Source organism: Bombus fervidus, chromosome 16 (genome assembly GCF_041682495.2).
Source record: "Bombus fervidus isolate BK054 chromosome 16, iyBomFerv1, whole genome shotgun sequence".
NCBI classification, from domain to species: domain Eukaryota; kingdom Metazoa; phylum Arthropoda; class Insecta; order Hymenoptera; family Apidae; genus Bombus; species Bombus fervidus.
Window position 1 is genome coordinate 7,072,769 of NC_091532.1, and position 16,521 is coordinate 7,089,289.

At 29.6% G+C, this 16,521-nt stretch overlaps 4 protein-coding genes across 6 annotated transcripts in view; 1 reads left to right on the forward strand and 3 right to left on the reverse strand.

The window, feature by feature from the left end:
* Nucleotides 1-38: 38 nt before the first annotated feature.
* LOC139995952 (RNA-binding protein 45) lies at nucleotides 39-4,097 on the reverse strand. Of its 2 annotated transcripts, none has more exons than XM_072019930.1 (6): nucleotides 3,815-4,097; nucleotides 3,526-3,640; nucleotides 2,635-3,425; nucleotides 2,329-2,561; nucleotides 2,101-2,232; nucleotides 39-339 (listed from the first exon to the last, which is right to left on the reverse strand). In XM_072019930.1, exons 1-5 carry the CDS (start codon nucleotides 4,011-4,013, stop codon nucleotides 2,119-2,121), a joined length of 1,452 nt encoding a protein of 483 aa, XP_071876031.1. In that variant the 5' UTR covers nucleotides 4,014-4,097; the 3' UTR covers nucleotides 39-339; nucleotides 2,101-2,118. The 2 variants fall into 2 exon arrangements, with proteins under 2 accessions (XP_071876031.1, XP_071876030.1); XM_072019929.1 differs by lacking the exon at nucleotides 39-339 and adding an exon at nucleotides 447-1,959.
* Nucleotides 4,098-4,984: 887 nt separating this feature from the next.
* Nucleotides 4,985-7,935, reverse strand: Pgd (phosphogluconate dehydrogenase). Its single transcript, XM_072019931.1, has 5 exons — nucleotides 7,770-7,935; nucleotides 7,233-7,456; nucleotides 6,349-6,593; nucleotides 5,645-6,270; nucleotides 4,985-5,572 (listed from the first exon to the last, which is right to left on the reverse strand). The coding sequence occupies exons 1-5, from the start codon at nucleotides 7,778-7,780 to the stop codon at nucleotides 5,230-5,232; spliced, it is 1,449 nt and encodes a 482-aa protein (XP_071876032.1). The 5' UTR covers nucleotides 7,781-7,935; the 3' UTR covers nucleotides 4,985-5,229.
* Nucleotides 7,936-8,525: 590 nt separating this feature from the next.
* Nucleotides 8,526-12,246, forward strand: Arl5 (ADP-ribosylation factor-like 5). Its single transcript, XM_072019944.1, has 3 exons — nucleotides 8,526-9,100; nucleotides 9,778-10,222; nucleotides 10,297-12,246. Exons 1-3 carry the CDS (start codon nucleotides 9,055-9,057, stop codon nucleotides 10,343-10,345), a joined length of 540 nt encoding a protein of 179 aa, XP_071876045.1. The 5' UTR covers nucleotides 8,526-9,054; the 3' UTR covers nucleotides 10,346-12,246.
* Nucleotides 12,247-12,303: 57 nt separating this feature from the next.
* Nucleotides 12,304-16,521, reverse strand: part of LOC139995955 (probable citrate synthase, mitochondrial) — a 64,912-nt gene continuing 60,694 nt past the window's right edge. The window contains exons 3-6 of one of the 2 annotated variants that reach the window (XM_072019933.1): nucleotides 15,122-16,495; nucleotides 14,887-15,042; nucleotides 13,360-14,277; nucleotides 12,304-13,271 (exon numbers count right to left, since the gene is read on the reverse strand). In XM_072019933.1, the coding sequence (XP_071876034.1) occupies nucleotides 13,002-13,271; nucleotides 13,360-14,277; nucleotides 14,887-15,012 (1,314 nt within the window). In that variant the 5' untranslated portion in view covers nucleotides 15,013-15,042; nucleotides 15,122-16,495 and the 3' untranslated portion in view covers nucleotides 12,304-13,001. Of the gene's footprint in view, nucleotides 13,272-13,359; nucleotides 14,278-14,523; nucleotides 14,696-14,886; nucleotides 15,043-15,121; nucleotides 16,496-16,521 lie in introns of those variants that run through there. The other variant, XM_072019934.1, reaches the window with a different exon arrangement.

Genomic DNA, 16,521 nt, shown 5'->3' on the forward strand with positions numbered 1-16,521 from the left:
ATCATATTCGAGAATCGATTAAAAATAACATAACATACTCCTTTTTTATAAATGTTATTTTATTGCACATTTTATGAGCATATCAAATAAATATGCTAAAAATAAATTATAAACATGGTATACCTTAAAAGTGCAGTATAAAAGCGAAATGCGTAAACAAGTACAAATACAATAATCTTCTGATCGGCATAATAATCTCCGTCCAGTAATAAAAAGGAGGAACTATATAAAATTATAATTTATTCTTTATATTTTACGTTTTGTATATACAATAATAGTAGTATCTTACTCTGCTATATCACAGTCATCAGGTACACATCTTTGAATCCTTGAGATATCCTGAAAGTTAACAGAAAAAACACGTCAGGTTAATAAATTATAAACATAGTGTAAAATAGGATATTCTGTTCAGTGTGAAAAAAAAAAAAAATAAGTGGAAGTCAGTGTGAGGTTTTGAATACTTAATGTGTATTTTAATATCACCAAATAAACAAGTCAGTTACAGTCTCCTAAAACATCATTGTGTATGGTCATTGAGTAGAACAGTCTAACACATGTACAAAAGTGTCCATCATAAAACGTTCATGTTGTGCGTCAATTATTGGTATTTGACAAATGTGATTATGGACATAATATTAATTTCCTAAGAAAACGTATCTTTTTCCAGGAAATTTGGTCTAATTATAGAAAACAATATGTCAGTATATTTTATACACATAAACATATGTGATACTGAAACGATTCCAAAACAAGATTTACTCATAATACTTGAATGGAAAATTTTGTAATTACTCACATTACTTCTCTGTTTCCAATTGTGTAATTACATAAATTAATTTTGTTTTTACAGAAATACGTAACATAATTAAATCTGATTAATAATACAATCTTTTAAAATGAATTATGTACATCTGGTGTAATTAAAATTAAGATTATTATTGTAAGCTATAATAAAACATAATACACTTTTAGTCAAATATAGTTTTAATCTACACAAAAATATTTTTCAAATACGCTTCGTTATATTTATATTCACAAAAATATAATTTTGATTTATATCACGTAGAGTTTTAATCCATAAAATCACATTTGAAAAGTATTTAAAAATAAAAGTATTATTCTGCAGAATATATCTTGTTTTGGAATTTAAATTCTACGAAATATATTATTATTCGCAATTACGAAAATATTTCTTGAAACAGACACAAGAAATAAATTGCTTTACGTTTTCTTCCATACATACTACATCTAATAAAAGAATAATACAGAACTATTGGATATAAATTATAAAGAAAACTTGTTTTACTAATCCTACAGCAGGTTATATTATAAAGCCTGTGCGAATAAATAAAATTAATATTATAATTAATAATTACATATTTCTTGTTTTGCAATTAAGAATATAAAATATTAAAAGGTAATTTCATTTTATATTCTCTATTTTAAAATTATTCAATTCCCTTAATCATTAATGTATAAATTCATTCTTTTCTTTTTATAGATTTGTTTGAATATATCTTCATTTCAGTATAACTTTAATACAAAAGTATATATGCAATGAGAAATACTCTTACCTCTGATTAATGTCTATAGTATATTACCATACAACAATAAACACCTCGAGTATACTCGATATCATGTACCTTCCTTGTGGTAAAGATACAAGTTCCAAATTTAACTAATTTCTTGTATTCTGTATATTCTTAACTAGAATATTTAAGATCACTTTTCGCACAGGCCTTTTAAAATAATAAAATTAGGAAGTCAGGTGTACGTGTAACGACATGTAAGGATAAAGTAAAGTATCGTTAAAGTTTCAGTAACGTTGAAATCGCGAACGTAAGCGGTAGTTAAAAGTAGGTAGTTGGAGTTTCCTTGGATGCGGGCCCGACGTGGTCAAGTGAGTCTTAAAATTCGTCTCTTTTATTGCGTGCGTCCAGCTTGTGTATACCAGTCAGTCTGTGAAGACAAATAGAAAAATTACATTTTCTCCTGTTTTTCGAGTAAAGTAATCGTCAGTTACAACGTCAGGGTGTTAATATTTAATTGCCTCTCTCTTTCCCTCCTTTCTTTTTGCCATGTACTCAGCGATTTACTTACGAGGTATACAAAAAAAATTTAATTTTCGTCTTCGTCCGTTCGTAGTCGTTTCCTACGATCTTCACCGACATTACGCTCTTCTGCTTCTAATACTTTTAATCGAGATCCACAAATTTCTTGTCCGTGTAAAACCTACGGTTATTATTTTATAGATTGATTATTACTGTTTAACTGTCTTATTTGTTTAGAAAAAGTCATTATGATGAAATAAAGCATGATAAAATATACCTCGATTGCTTCATTTGCACTTTGCACACTGGCATACTTTGCATAACCACAATTTTTCCCTGGAAGCATGTAAACATCTATAAGGTTCCCAAATCTACAGAAAGCATCTTTCATGGCAAATATTGGAGGTACTGGAGGTCCACATACAATGAAGCACCTTTTAGCAACCTCTGCATCTATACTAGCCATTGGTTGCACAGGTGGTAACTTCACACACATTGAATGCTCTAAACCTAATTAAGTAAAAATATAATTAAACAAAAAAATCATACATTATCACATTATGTAGATAAAATAATCTCTCACTTGGTGCAGTTAATCCTGCAGCTTGAATTAAAGATGTAGCTTGAGCAATAGTTTCAGCTAAATGTGCCAAATCTGTCCTAGCACTAGCAATTCCAGCAGCAGAACTACCAGGTTTTATTGCATTTTTTGGTGGAGCACTTGATAAATCCGGCTTAACTATCATCCTATGACCAGGAGGATATTCAAAACCATGAAATTTTTCTCTTGCATATGCTGCTGCACTAGGATTAGAATATACTACAACAGCCTGACCTCTTGGCATTCTATATCGTACGTCATTTTTCAAATGACAATAATCCAATCCAGGTACAATGTCAAATAATTTCCATAATTGATCTTGGTTCAATGCTGGATGTGCAATTACTTGCAAATGTGTATAACCTTCAGAATTAGGATAATTTGTGGCAATTTCTAAACTAATACTGCTCTTCCCAAAATTTGATGAACTATAACCTCCACCAGTGCTATCATAATGAGAAGATAGTCCATTATTATATTTCACATCAATATGTTCAGGTTTTGGTTTTTTTGGTTCTGCAAATACAGCCTTGTATTTCCTATCGCATTCTTCAAATGCTTTCGCTGCACTAGATACTTTTTGAAATTTTACATAACCAAAGCCTTTTGATTCATTCGTATTTCTGTCTTTAACTACTGTTGCATATTCTATAGACCCAAACTTTGAAAATTCTCGATGAAGTTCTCCATCTGTCATAGACTTAGGTAATACACAAAAGAGACGTACCCATCTTTCTTCTTCATTTGTTTCTCTGACAGATCCTTGATCACGACTGTAACAAATATCTAGATTTTCACATTTATCAACAAATAAATATATCAACAAAGAATAGTCTTTCAAAGATATTTTGGAATAACTATTATAATTCTTACTTTGAAGCAATCATTACTTTAATAGGTCTTCCAACAGAACCCAACATTTTTCCATTCATCTCTTCAAGAGCAAAAGCTGCCTCTGATGTTTTTGAAAATTTAATGTATGTGACTCCTAGGTAAACAAGATACATTACTTTTCAAATGTTTGAATAACTCGTAAAAAGCATATAAATAAACAATTTTCATAAATAAAAAATGTGTATATAGATAAATTTACAAATATGTAAAAGATGATTAAAAAGAAAATAAACTCTTATTGATTTCTTGTGTAGACAAGAGAAATTACCTTTATTTTCCCCCGTAGTTCGATCTTTCACTACCCAAATATCTTCGATCTTCCCAAACTTTTCGAAGGCTTTTCTAAGATCATCTTCTTCAAGACTTTTGTGGCATATAACAAATAAACGTGAATTCGGTGGATCATCATTTTTTGATCTTAAATCCGTTTGTGAATAGTATGAATCCCTTTCCCTGTGGTCAGCCATTTTGCAAATGAATGATGCAGACTACGTCGCCCGTCTATGGTCAGTTAAGCCGATGTGCTTCAGGAACGGCTCAAATAGGGTTCTACGAGATCAGTTTCTCACATGTATAAAGTAACGTATGTACATAGGTATGTAGTAGTATTAGAATATTTTTCAGAATTTCATAGATGAAACATACTACAAAGTATTAGTTATACTGTTAATGTTCTCTAAAATTCATTATTATGGAATAAATAATAAAATTACAATAAAAACTTCCTTTACACTCCTATCTAAAAGAAAGATACATACATATTACTTAAAATAAACCAAATATTATGTTTATTAAATTACTAACGTTATCATACAATCGTATAAATTGAAATTGATATTATTTGAGTACAAATGAAAATAAGGAAGACGTATATAATTATACTAATTACATATAATATATGCTAGTTTAAGCTATATGAAGTTTTATTTAACTTTGGTGAATCATGGCGCGAAATTATTTTTACTTGGATTTCCATTTTAGTCGATATGAATATATTGTCAATCTAAATGTTATATTCTTATTAAGCTTTTTAATTTAAAATTAGGTGTTTAATAAATTTTGTTAATATATTAGAAAAGTTATTTAAAATCACATATATGTATTGTTATTTGGAAATGTGACATAGTTATAATTGTAACAACAAATAGGTTAGATAAATTACTTCCGCTTTGATTTCACAAGAATGGTGAGCGACTCACAAGTCATGCTCTACTATTTTTTCATAATACAGACTTTCTTATACGAAAGCATATGTACATAGGTAGGTGTATGTTAGAAATTATTACTGCTTTCATTTCCTGGATAAATATAAAGTTTCCTGATACACACGCGCGTGCGCATGCATTCACATATATATGTATACAAGTGTATATTGGCCCATCATTTTATTGTATAAGATTGTATGCATGTCTATATATTGTATTTTAGTAAAGTAATGTATTATAGAAGGATAATAATCTTTATTTCTTAAAAATATCAGTTTATAATTTAAGAAAGAACAAATAATTTACACACATATACAAATGTATGTAACATATTTTTTTAATAAACTTGTATCTTTATGTAAAACTGCTGAAAATATTTTGTTTAAAAAGACCAGTTATTATTATTAGATCTAATACATATTGATAGATTTATCAACTATATGTACATTTTATTAGCATAAAATTATATTAATAATCATTATACATCATATGTAGATGCAGATACATTTCCACCATGTCCAGTCCAATTAGTATGTACAAATTTTCCTTCTTGCCCAAGTAATTCATAGGTGTGAGCTCCAAAGTAATCTCGTTGAGCTTGAAGTAAATTTGCTGGAAGTCGAGCTGTTCTATAGCCATCATAGAAAGCTAAAGCAGTTGATAATGCAGGAGTTGCTATGCCTAATGTTACAGCTGTAGATACTACTATCCGAGCACTAGCTTGACATTCTTTCATTGCATTAGCAAAGAAATCATCCAATAATAAATTGGACAGTTTTGGATTCTTCTCAAATGCTGTTTTTATATTTCCCAAAAATGCACTAAAAGCAAAAATTGAATGATAAATTATTGTTACCAAAATTATTATAAAATTTCCATAAAAATCTGTGTACCTTCTTATAATACATCCTCCTCTCCACATAAGAGCTATACCACCATAATTCAAATTCCAATTGTGAATTTTAGCAGCCTCTCTTAATAACATAAATCCTTGTGCATAGGAAATAATTTTGGACGCATAGAGAGCTTTCTTTAAATGCTCTAGGAACTGTTTCTTGTCGCCTTGATATATAGCATCAGGACCTTGCAATACTGAGCTTGCTTCTATTCTTTCACTTTGTAAGGCAGAAAGGCACCTAGCAAAGACTGATTCTCCTATTAGAGTTACAGGTACTCCATAATCTAGTGCTGCAATAGCTGTCCACTTTCCAGTTCCTTTTTGTCCAGCTGTATCCCTAATTCGCTCTAATAAATATCCTTTTTCATCCTTATATTTAAGGATATCTTTCGTAATTTCAATTAAAAATGAGTCAAGTTCTCCTTTATTCCAATCCTCAAAGACCTGACTCATTTCTTCTGGATTAAGTTTTAAACCATTTCGCATAATGTGATATGCTTCACAAATAAGTTGCATATCACCATACTCAATACCATTATGTACCATTTTTACAAAGTGTCCTGCACCTCTTTCGCCAACCCAATCACAACAAGGTTCTTTATTAACTTTTGCACAGATTGACTAAAAAAATATGTATGCTTAAGTAATTTATATTATATACTAAATAAATAATTATATTTCAATGCTAAAAAAAATCACCTGAAAGATTTGTTTAATATGTGGCCAAGCTTTGGGATTTCCACCTGGCATTAAAGATGGTCCATATCGAGCACCATCTTCACCTCCACTAACACCACTACCAACAAATAAAATTCCTTTCTTTTCTAGCTCCTTAGTTCGTCTATCAGTATCCTGGTACTCAGAGTTACCACCATCAATAATAATATCTCCAGGAGACAATAAAGGTACTAATTGTTCAATAAATGCATCCACAGCAGCGCCAGCTTTAAAGATGATATAGTATTGTACATGATTATTTCAATTATATAAAATTCTCAGGCAAACTATATGAAGAAAATAAAAGGAGAATGCTAGACTTGACCTACAGTGAGAGTTATAAGGATACTAACAAAGCCATAGAACTAAAAAGATCTAAATACTTGGATATGAAAATACTGCTTCTAATAAGAAAATTAATGCACAAATAAGACTAATAGGAAAACTAGGATGAGTAATGATAATTGAAAAGAGTTATAAATACAAAATAAACAAATGTACAGAATACAGAACATGCAATAGGAAAAAGATGGAAATTAGAAGCCAAGTCAAAACTAAATGACAAAGAAATAAGACCAAAATGAATAGAAAATGGTAAACTAACACAGATTTTAAAGAGTTATGATCCCTCTGCTTAGAACATTAGAAAGAAAACAGAAATGCAGAAAAGACAAGAAGTATATCACTATATACTAGTTAACTAAAAACTGAAAGATATACAAACTACACTAAGTATACTACCTGAAGCACACAGTATCACTACAAATACACATCTAAATACAAGTTTAGGAGTAGTTATAGACTTAACAATAGTTTGGGAGGTCAAATTCTTGTTTTCAAATTTATAATTTACAACAGGAATTTACCTTTTACTAAAAGCATTACTCTTTTTGGTGATTTTAATTTGTCTACCATTTCTTTCAATGAATATGCACCAATTATTTTTGTGCCCTTTGCTTCATTTTCCAAAAAAGATTTGACTTTCTCTGTTGTACGGTTGTAGGCACACACCACAAATCCATGATCATTCATGTTTAGGATTAAATTCTGACCCATAACAGCCAACCCAATAAGGGCAATATCAGCAACTCTATAAAGTAAATTATGTTTTTTACTAAATTTGGAGTCACTTGAAAATATATCTTTTACATTATACTTATCTCATACATTATATATTACATATTACAATATATACAAATGAAAAAATTGATTTTCTAAATTAATTTATAATATTTAGATTATATTTATTCTCCTTTTTACTTTTTTAAATTAATTAATTATTTATTATAATTAACTCGAATAGAAATGATTATATAAACCACATTATCATAAAAACAATTATCTAAGTCCTTTTTACAAATTTAAATTTTTAACATATCAGAAATAATGTATAGATGACTCACGGTTTACTCATTTTAGTAAGTATTATTTTTCAAAATAAGATGTACTTTGTTTTCTTTGGTTTTATATCAAAGCAACAAGTGGCCGAATGCTTTCCCACAAAGATCAAGAATGAATGTTCATGCTGGAGTAGATTCAACATCAACCGACATTTCATAAGCCAATCGCGGTGCGCAACGTCAGCATAATGTTAACACACTACGGAGACTATTAAAACGTTTCATAATGTTATCACTATTTAGATATATTATAAATGTAATATTAAATGATAATTAAAACGATGGAAAATTCGAACTTTCCATTTTATTATTTCATATCCTAAAAAACTTAGCCTTTATAAGGATAGTATTCTACTGAATTTTCAAATATTTATTACATTTAAAAAATTTTACATTATAGTGTAGAAGAAATAATAACTGGATAAATCTGATTAATTTGTTAAAAATTGTGTACTTTAAAATTTTTTAATGTTTATAAAATATAAAATATTTATAACTTTTTACAACATATAAAATGTGTAATCTTTTTTGCTGTAAGGCATTAAAATTTAAAGTTTAATTTATATTTTATTCTATATAATAAAATTGTTGCTATTAAAAGGTTTAAATTAATGTTTGTATTATATTAATTATAATCTTTAACATTACAGTTTATCTTAATACAATATAAGATAATATCAGATAATATCAAGTCTTTATAATTATGTGAACTTCGTTCAGTTACATTCACTATAACTAGTTCCCTTGTTTTTTTTTAAGGAAAAGACAGATAGTGATTCAGCAACATCGGTTAGGTAATCTTAGTCAAGAGTGTTTCGTTCTAAGAGTTTTAAGTGTTTTCGTTTTACGCGCGTTTAATTAAGAATCCTTTAGCTCCAATCAGTTTACATATATACAAAACTGACATCGCTTTCAGTTATTGCTAAACGATGATTGGACACATCGAACGTATGGATGTTTTAATTGGGAAAGCAACATGTCGCGATTTGCTTGATTAGATTAGGGAAGGTTTTCGTATACATATTTCTTTCACTTTTGGGTTATCCTTACTGTATTTTCAACAATTTACAACAGTTCTTAAGTATATATTTCACATCATAATGTATCAATAATGAAGCAAATTTACTACAAACATATTGCAAAGGAACTTGACAGAAAAGTGTACATAACCCTCTGACAATGAAATGTCCCACTTTTGGAACTAGATACATCTTTTTTATCGAGAAAAAGACACTACAGAAACACTATTAAATAAATATTAACTGAGTGGTTTACTGTTTTGATCAATATGGGATTATTATTTGCAAAGTTGTGGAGTCTCTTTGGCAATGAAGGTAAATTTATCATATGTAGTAACAATATTGTGTCACAATTATTGTATTGTTTTATGCGTGTCATCATATAAATAATTTAAAATTGCAATAAATTTATGCTTAATAACAAGTAAAAAATGATGATCATTTATTAAAATCATATGAGCAAAAGTCGTGTTCCTTCTTTTTTTTACTTTGATAATATACAAAAATGATCCACAAAATTTAGCAATAATAAATTTACTCAGATAATGTAAAATCTATATTAACTTCATGACTATATTCTCCATATCTATATGCTTAAAAAAGATATGGGTATAATAGCTTTTTCTAATCACAAAAAATTTAATATTAAATACAATGATAAAAAATAGAAAGTTTGAAATAAATGAATTATAAACCTTGACATATGCTGATGTGAATACAAATTATAGTTACAAGTAAAACTATTCTTTGTGAGTTTGCTAATTACTCTTGTCATTAATATATTTTTGTTAAAACTGCTTTAAATTTTCATTGTCCTACTTTAAACATATGTTAACATATGTTTTCCATATATCTTTCTTTCACATTATAAGATGAATACTTAAAATTTTTGAGTACATAATTCAAATAACTATAATTTAAACTATTAAATTTTCTAATTGTAATTCATCAAATTTTTTATTTAAATGTAACTAAATCTTTTTATTTTTCAGAACATAAAATAGTTATGGTAGGGTTAGATAATGCTGGTAAAACTACTATATTATACCAGTTCCTAATGAATGAAGTTGTTCACACATCACCAACTATTGGATCCAATGTTGAAGAAGTTGTTTGGAAAAATATTCATTTCATAATGTGGGATTTGGGTGGACAACAAAGCCTGAGAGCTGCATGGTCCACATATTATACTAATACTGAGTTTATTATTATGGTTATAGATAGTACAGATAGGGAAAGACTTGGTGTAATAAGAGAAGAATTGTACTCAATGCTAAATCATGAAGAATTAAGCAAAGCCAATGTCTTAGTTTATGCTAATAAACAAGACTTAAAAGGTAGCATGACAGCTGCTGAAATTTCTAGACAACTAGATTTAACTTCCATTAAAAAACATCAGTGGCACATACAAAGTTGTTGTGCACTTACTGGAGAGGGGTAAAAAGAGATTCATTATTAGAGTTACAATCCTATTTATGAAACAAGGTTATTAATGACTTGTAATGTTTTAGGCTTTATCAAGGTCTTGAGTGGATTGTTGGACGTTTAAAAAAGACATGACGTACATTATGAGGATTGATTTTAAATATAATAAGATATCTAAACTGTAAAGTATATGTTCAATGTAAGTTACTGTGCCACTCTACAATTGTACAAATGATATAAGAATGAATGATCTTTTTTCAATGGTACATTAGCTTCATGCATAACTTAAAGTGTAACTGCATATATTAATTAACATTATTGCTGCAGACACTTAATATATCAAGTGGTGGACGGGTAAATTTTGTCTCATCTATTAATGTGATATAAGATATAATGGTAAATGATTACGATATAAAACTAAAATAATGTTTTAACTATTCTCTGTGTAAAATATATTTAAAACATTATGTTATAAGAAAATGGAAAAATTTAGAATATTCAGAGTCTTTTATAGAAAATATTGTTGCATTAAGAGAAGTATCTATAGCAAAAATTTTTTTATCTGTGTATAAGAAAATATATATATTATGAATACTTTACAACAGGACTGCCAAATTTAATGTATGGTCTATGAGCACATTCGATTATTTATAGCTATAAATGCTATATTAAAATTGCAGTCTGAAAGCTATAAAATTTTATTTTTGATTCAATAACAAATGTAGTGAAAATATTGCATGCGTATTTGAAGGATAAAGAATTTAATCTTGATCCCGTCCACCTTTGTTTATATAACAATAAAGATAGACGAGGTATTTTTATTTGTTCTATTGAGTTAATGCGCAGATAAAAACTATTTAGCCTGTGCAGTTTTCAAAAATATATCTATGTACATAGTTTTTTATACTTCACATTAATAGTAAACACTTGTAAAAAGTCAACTTCAATTTAGCACCAATTAAACCACATATTTTTCAACGTTCTGTACAAGAATTTAAATATTTCTTAATACTTGATACTGCAAACATCTTTAAGAATTTCAAGGCAAGTTATTCAATCAATCTAACCAAACATTTAGAAGCAGAAAACTGCTCTGTGATACGAGTATTCAACAGTGAGATGGTTGTTTATTGGGAATATTTAATTCCATTTGTAATATGTCATATTGTCAATATGTCATATAAAACTCATTCGATTGTAAAAATATATCTATTGTATTCTTCAATATATATATTATGAATTATTTTAAGTATTACTAATCTCTAACTATCCGATTAACAGCTGTCTCATTTATTTTATTTACTTCATGATTATAGTAATTAATTTTTGTATAGCTAAAAATACTCTAGTATTTGACAATTACTAAAATTTAGAACACACACGTTAGTAACATATGAGAAAAGCGATTGTAGAAATTGTTAACATCATCGTATGAAAGACAAATGCCGTCTAAAACAAGAGTGAGATCATACATTTAACATTTCATAAGAATAAATAGCAGTTTTCTCATATTGAGAAAAGAAGCAATTAATTGTCTTAATTATGACATATTACTACAAATACACAATATTATAATATATACTGTCGTTAACAAAGCTTTCATTATATAGAAATTTTGAAATACAGTACAAGCTACAGGTTGTTTAATTTCATTACTATATAAGTCATGTGAATCTAATACATGTGTCTGCATTTAAGCTTCTTATATGATTAGATATTAATCAAACAATTTCAAAAATTAATAAGTTTAAAAATGTTTGTTTTAAATTGGTTATTTTTAATTGATTAACATAGCAAGCATGAAATGTTCATGTATAAGATTGTTAATTAACATAAGGACTGAGAGTAATGTAAAATAAATTTATCAAACTTTCTTTTATGAGATGTCAAAAAAGAACTATGTACTGTAATATACAATTTCCTATCCTGTTTATCCGATTTTATTAATTAAAATTACGGTATAATACAATGAGATTATAAAACAAATTATGTACATGCTATATTAGTTCGAATAAATGAGCAGTAACTTTTCTACATTTTTGTTTTAAAATTCTTTTAAATTATATATTTTACTATATTTTATTCCTTCCTTTCATATATGAATAATAATTAAAATGTATAATAAATAAACAGTGTAGATTGTTTAGAAAGTATTTGCAGGTGATAGGAAATACGGAATTTCGAAGAAACAATTTTTAATGGTCTAGTAATCGAACGGTAAAAGCTTTGAAGATTTTTTCACCGTTGCGAAAAGATTACTTATCGCTCTCCACTACTCTTAGACTTACGGAAAACTCTCCCCTCCCATAGATAAAGGTCCATGGAAAGGAGGTAATCGGTACAAGATACAATGATTGGCAATATTATTATTAATATTATATATATTGGTAATATTAACAATTAATAAATCGACGGACGAGCCGAAAACGAACTTGTCGCGAATGGAGAAATCGAAAGTCAAAGAGATTCTAAATTCTCGGCTGATCAATTTATTTCTTGCGTCACATCACGAGACTGATCCTTCGAGTGGTTTTTGTTAGTCGGTACACACGTGTAAATTCCACCGCGGGATCAGACAACAGTAAATACTTAGTGATTTACTAACTGTACAATGAATTATGTCATTTTTACTTCTAAAATTGTTATTGAATAAGTTAACAAAAAGCAACGCGCATTTTCTTAAAGAGCTTGACAATTAAATTGTAAATAAGTTCGTTCTATGTTGCAAAAACGCTATTTAGAAAGCTCTTAGAAATGACCATAATTTTTCACGAATAAGAATAGTTTTCTTTTATTTAGCTTTAACCAATTCCATAAGCTTGTCAGTGCTTAGAGATTTGGGCCTTTCTATTGGAAGGCCGAGAGCACGAGACCAAACCAGAGATGCCATAATACCAAGAGCACGTGATATTCCGAACAGGACAGTGTAATATTGCATCTCTGTCATTCCATAGCATTGTAAGAGAACTCCCGAATGAGCATCTACATTTGGCCATGGGTTTGCTACTTTACCAAGTTCCATAAGAATGGGGGGAACTACTTTATACATTTGAGCAACGAGCTAAATATATACGAATATAATCATTAGTAAGGAATAAACTACATAGAAACTTTATACAAATATTGAATGAGTTATTCGAGGACTTTACCTTGATTAGTTTGTCATCCAGCATGTGCTTTATTGCATAGTCTCTTTGGCATATATATCTAGGATCAGTCTTTCTGAGTACGGAATGACCGTATCCAGGAATGACCTGACCGCTCTTCAGCGCCTTCCAAATAAAGTCTTTCAGCTCGTCATCAGTGGGACTATCTCCGATTTCAGCGCACATCTTCTTTAGCCATAGCAATGCTTCTTGATTTGCAAGGCCATGAAGAGGACCTGCCAAACCGTTCATTCCAGAGCCGAATGCCAAATACGGATCGGACAATGCCGAAGCCACCAAATGGGTCGCGTGCGCAGATACATTTCCACCTTCGTGATCAGCGTGAATCGTCATGTATAATCGTAAAAGTTCAGCAAATTGTGGGTCATCGTAACCGAGCATTTTTGCGAAATTGCCAGACCAGTCTCCGTCCGGGTCCACAGATGCCCCGAGTTTGCCATCCTTGTAAATGTTTCTGTATATCATGGCACAGAGTACGGGTAATCTGGCAATCAGGTTCATTGTATCTTCGTAAGTGGGGTCCCAATATTTGGATTTGTGTATACCTGCCTCGTATGCTTTTTTGAATATACTGTCTGTACTTAAAATAGTGAGCGCCGCGGAGAATTGATGCATGGGATGAACCGACTTGGGGAAGTTTTTCAGAATTTTGACTATGTAATCAGGTAGTTCGCTTCTGGAGGCCCATTCTTTAGAGATTTCTTTCGCTTGGGCTTCCGTAGGAACATCATTGGTAATCAGCAGCCAGAACAAACCTTCCGGAAGTGGTTCTTCTTTGATTTTCGGTAGAATCTTCTGGCACTCTGGAATCGACTTTCCTCGAAATGTAATACCTTCTTCAGGATCTAGAACCGACGGTTCCCATACAAGTCCTAACATCCCGCGCATACCACCATACATCTAAAAAGTAACGAAAAGTTATCACGTGATATCAACATCAGGCACAAAAAGATAGAAGAAAAAGGGGGAGATATGTTCGGTGACATTGATCTCTGACTATTGACTACAGGAGCCGTACTTTAAACTGATTTGAATTATACTTTCATATCGTTCGTAATCTAATTTTACATATAAGAATAGGAACATAAGCATACAACGTATCATACGAAAAAAAGAAAGAAAAGAAGGAGAAAATATTTTATTTACATATTATTGCATAAGTTTTTTCCTTAGTCAGATCTCGTTAAATTAAACACAAAGAATTCTATTGCCTCCAGAAAATCATTGAGAAAGTGATACAAAGATTACGATTGTTAGGTGGGTAGAATTATTCCGAGAACCTACAAATTTGTTTATATGTACAGTCCTTATCGTCCACCTATGAACATTACAAAAGTTAATACGTATTGTGTTTTCTATGTGCCTTAATCTATTAATATATAATTTTTGTCACGTAACGTTCCGTTCTGGCAATAACATTGCTGTTACGTTCTATAATCTATTCATCATCAGATGTTTAGCAAGAAAAACGAACGATATAGTCAGAATTGCACAACAAACAAGAATTACCATGTTCACTGTAATGTCTCCAACTTTGGTGGTTCCGTACTTTTTACGGAAAGCCGCGATACGCTCTTGTTCTTTAGGAATTTTCTCGGCCAAAATCTTTTTAAGATCGGTGGAGGCATTGCTCATTGATCTTATGAATAAGGACAAGACTATGTTCTGTAAAAACGAGAAAAATGAATATTAATTCACCGCTGTATTCTGAAATTTTTTAAATCTATTAATTTCGGATACATACATTGTGAGAAAATCAAATGTTTAACATTATTTTCAATTTATACAAAAACTAATTGTTACGTAATAAGGGAAGAAACTAGAACACGTGCGAGTCGAATTATTAACATATTTTTTGCCTTTGTGACGAGGACACACAATCTGAAGCCATAAATATTTATTGGCTTTATTAGATTTTCTTCACTCGACTTGATGGATATAAGACAAATCCTCGTTATGTACAGAACTTTAAGAATCGATTTTACCAATTTTATTGAACAATCCTGTACAATTGTACGTTGAAATTGTTTTTCAAAACACGAATTCAATACCATTTTTATATTTCCTTCCTAAATCCATAAGTTTATAAAATAGAATAGTTTAAAACAGTATAATATTTTGCGATGTTAGAAAAATATTAAAATACTCTTCTGCATACATTTTCTTTTATATCGACCCGATATTATATAACTCTTAAATTAAAATAATATAAATTCTTAATCATTACGAATAATGTACAATTTCAAAACATAAAGTGTGAACATTGCTCGTGCTTGGGAAGAGTCAACGTTCATGAGAATTTCAATATATCATATAAGACTCGCTTGAGGTCATAGGGTCTCGCGTTAGAGTTTATTATCAATGCGTGGATCTTGCGAAAACGCGCCGGAAACTCAAAATTAAAAGAATTATAACGGTTGATATCAAACAACTTAGTTATACATATTAGATCTCATAATCCACCAAGATAGTCGGTAATATCTTTTCTGTCTGTTTAATGCATATTATTGTAATCCTTTTTTGAGTTCTTATCAATATATTGTTATTTTCAGTAATACAGTTGGTATTGATAAGCCTCTTACGTGATAAAATTAATCATTTAGATTTTGACGCGACAAAAAGAAATTATTTCGGAATTGCACGCGACGGTTATGTCAATGATTATATTATTAGACATTTCTTTTTACAGATGTTTTTAAACTAATTAGGTTTTTCATACTTTACTACGGTTGAGCATTCCTATCGAGCACGGGGAATTGTCTGCAGGTCAAAAATTAGGTTAAGATGAAACCACGAAGAAGATAAAGCTGGTAACAATCTGTAGATTTTGACAATCGTTGCATAACTTGGACCGTTTGATTCCAGAAGCAGAATAAATGAAATCGTTTCTCGACTGTTTCTTGAGTAAACCTTCTCTATGTATATTGAATTTTTTACATAATATACAGTTCATTCGTTTCAATAATTTTTCATAGTCATCTATATATGTCAAGTACATTAATATTCATTAAGTGGTCCAATTTGTTTAGATAGATTCCTCTGAGTTGGTCAATATTAATTCGCTTTAAACTTTTGATAGAAACTTCATGTAGCGAAATATATGTAATATATATATATGCTTTAAAACGATGAATTAAAATATAC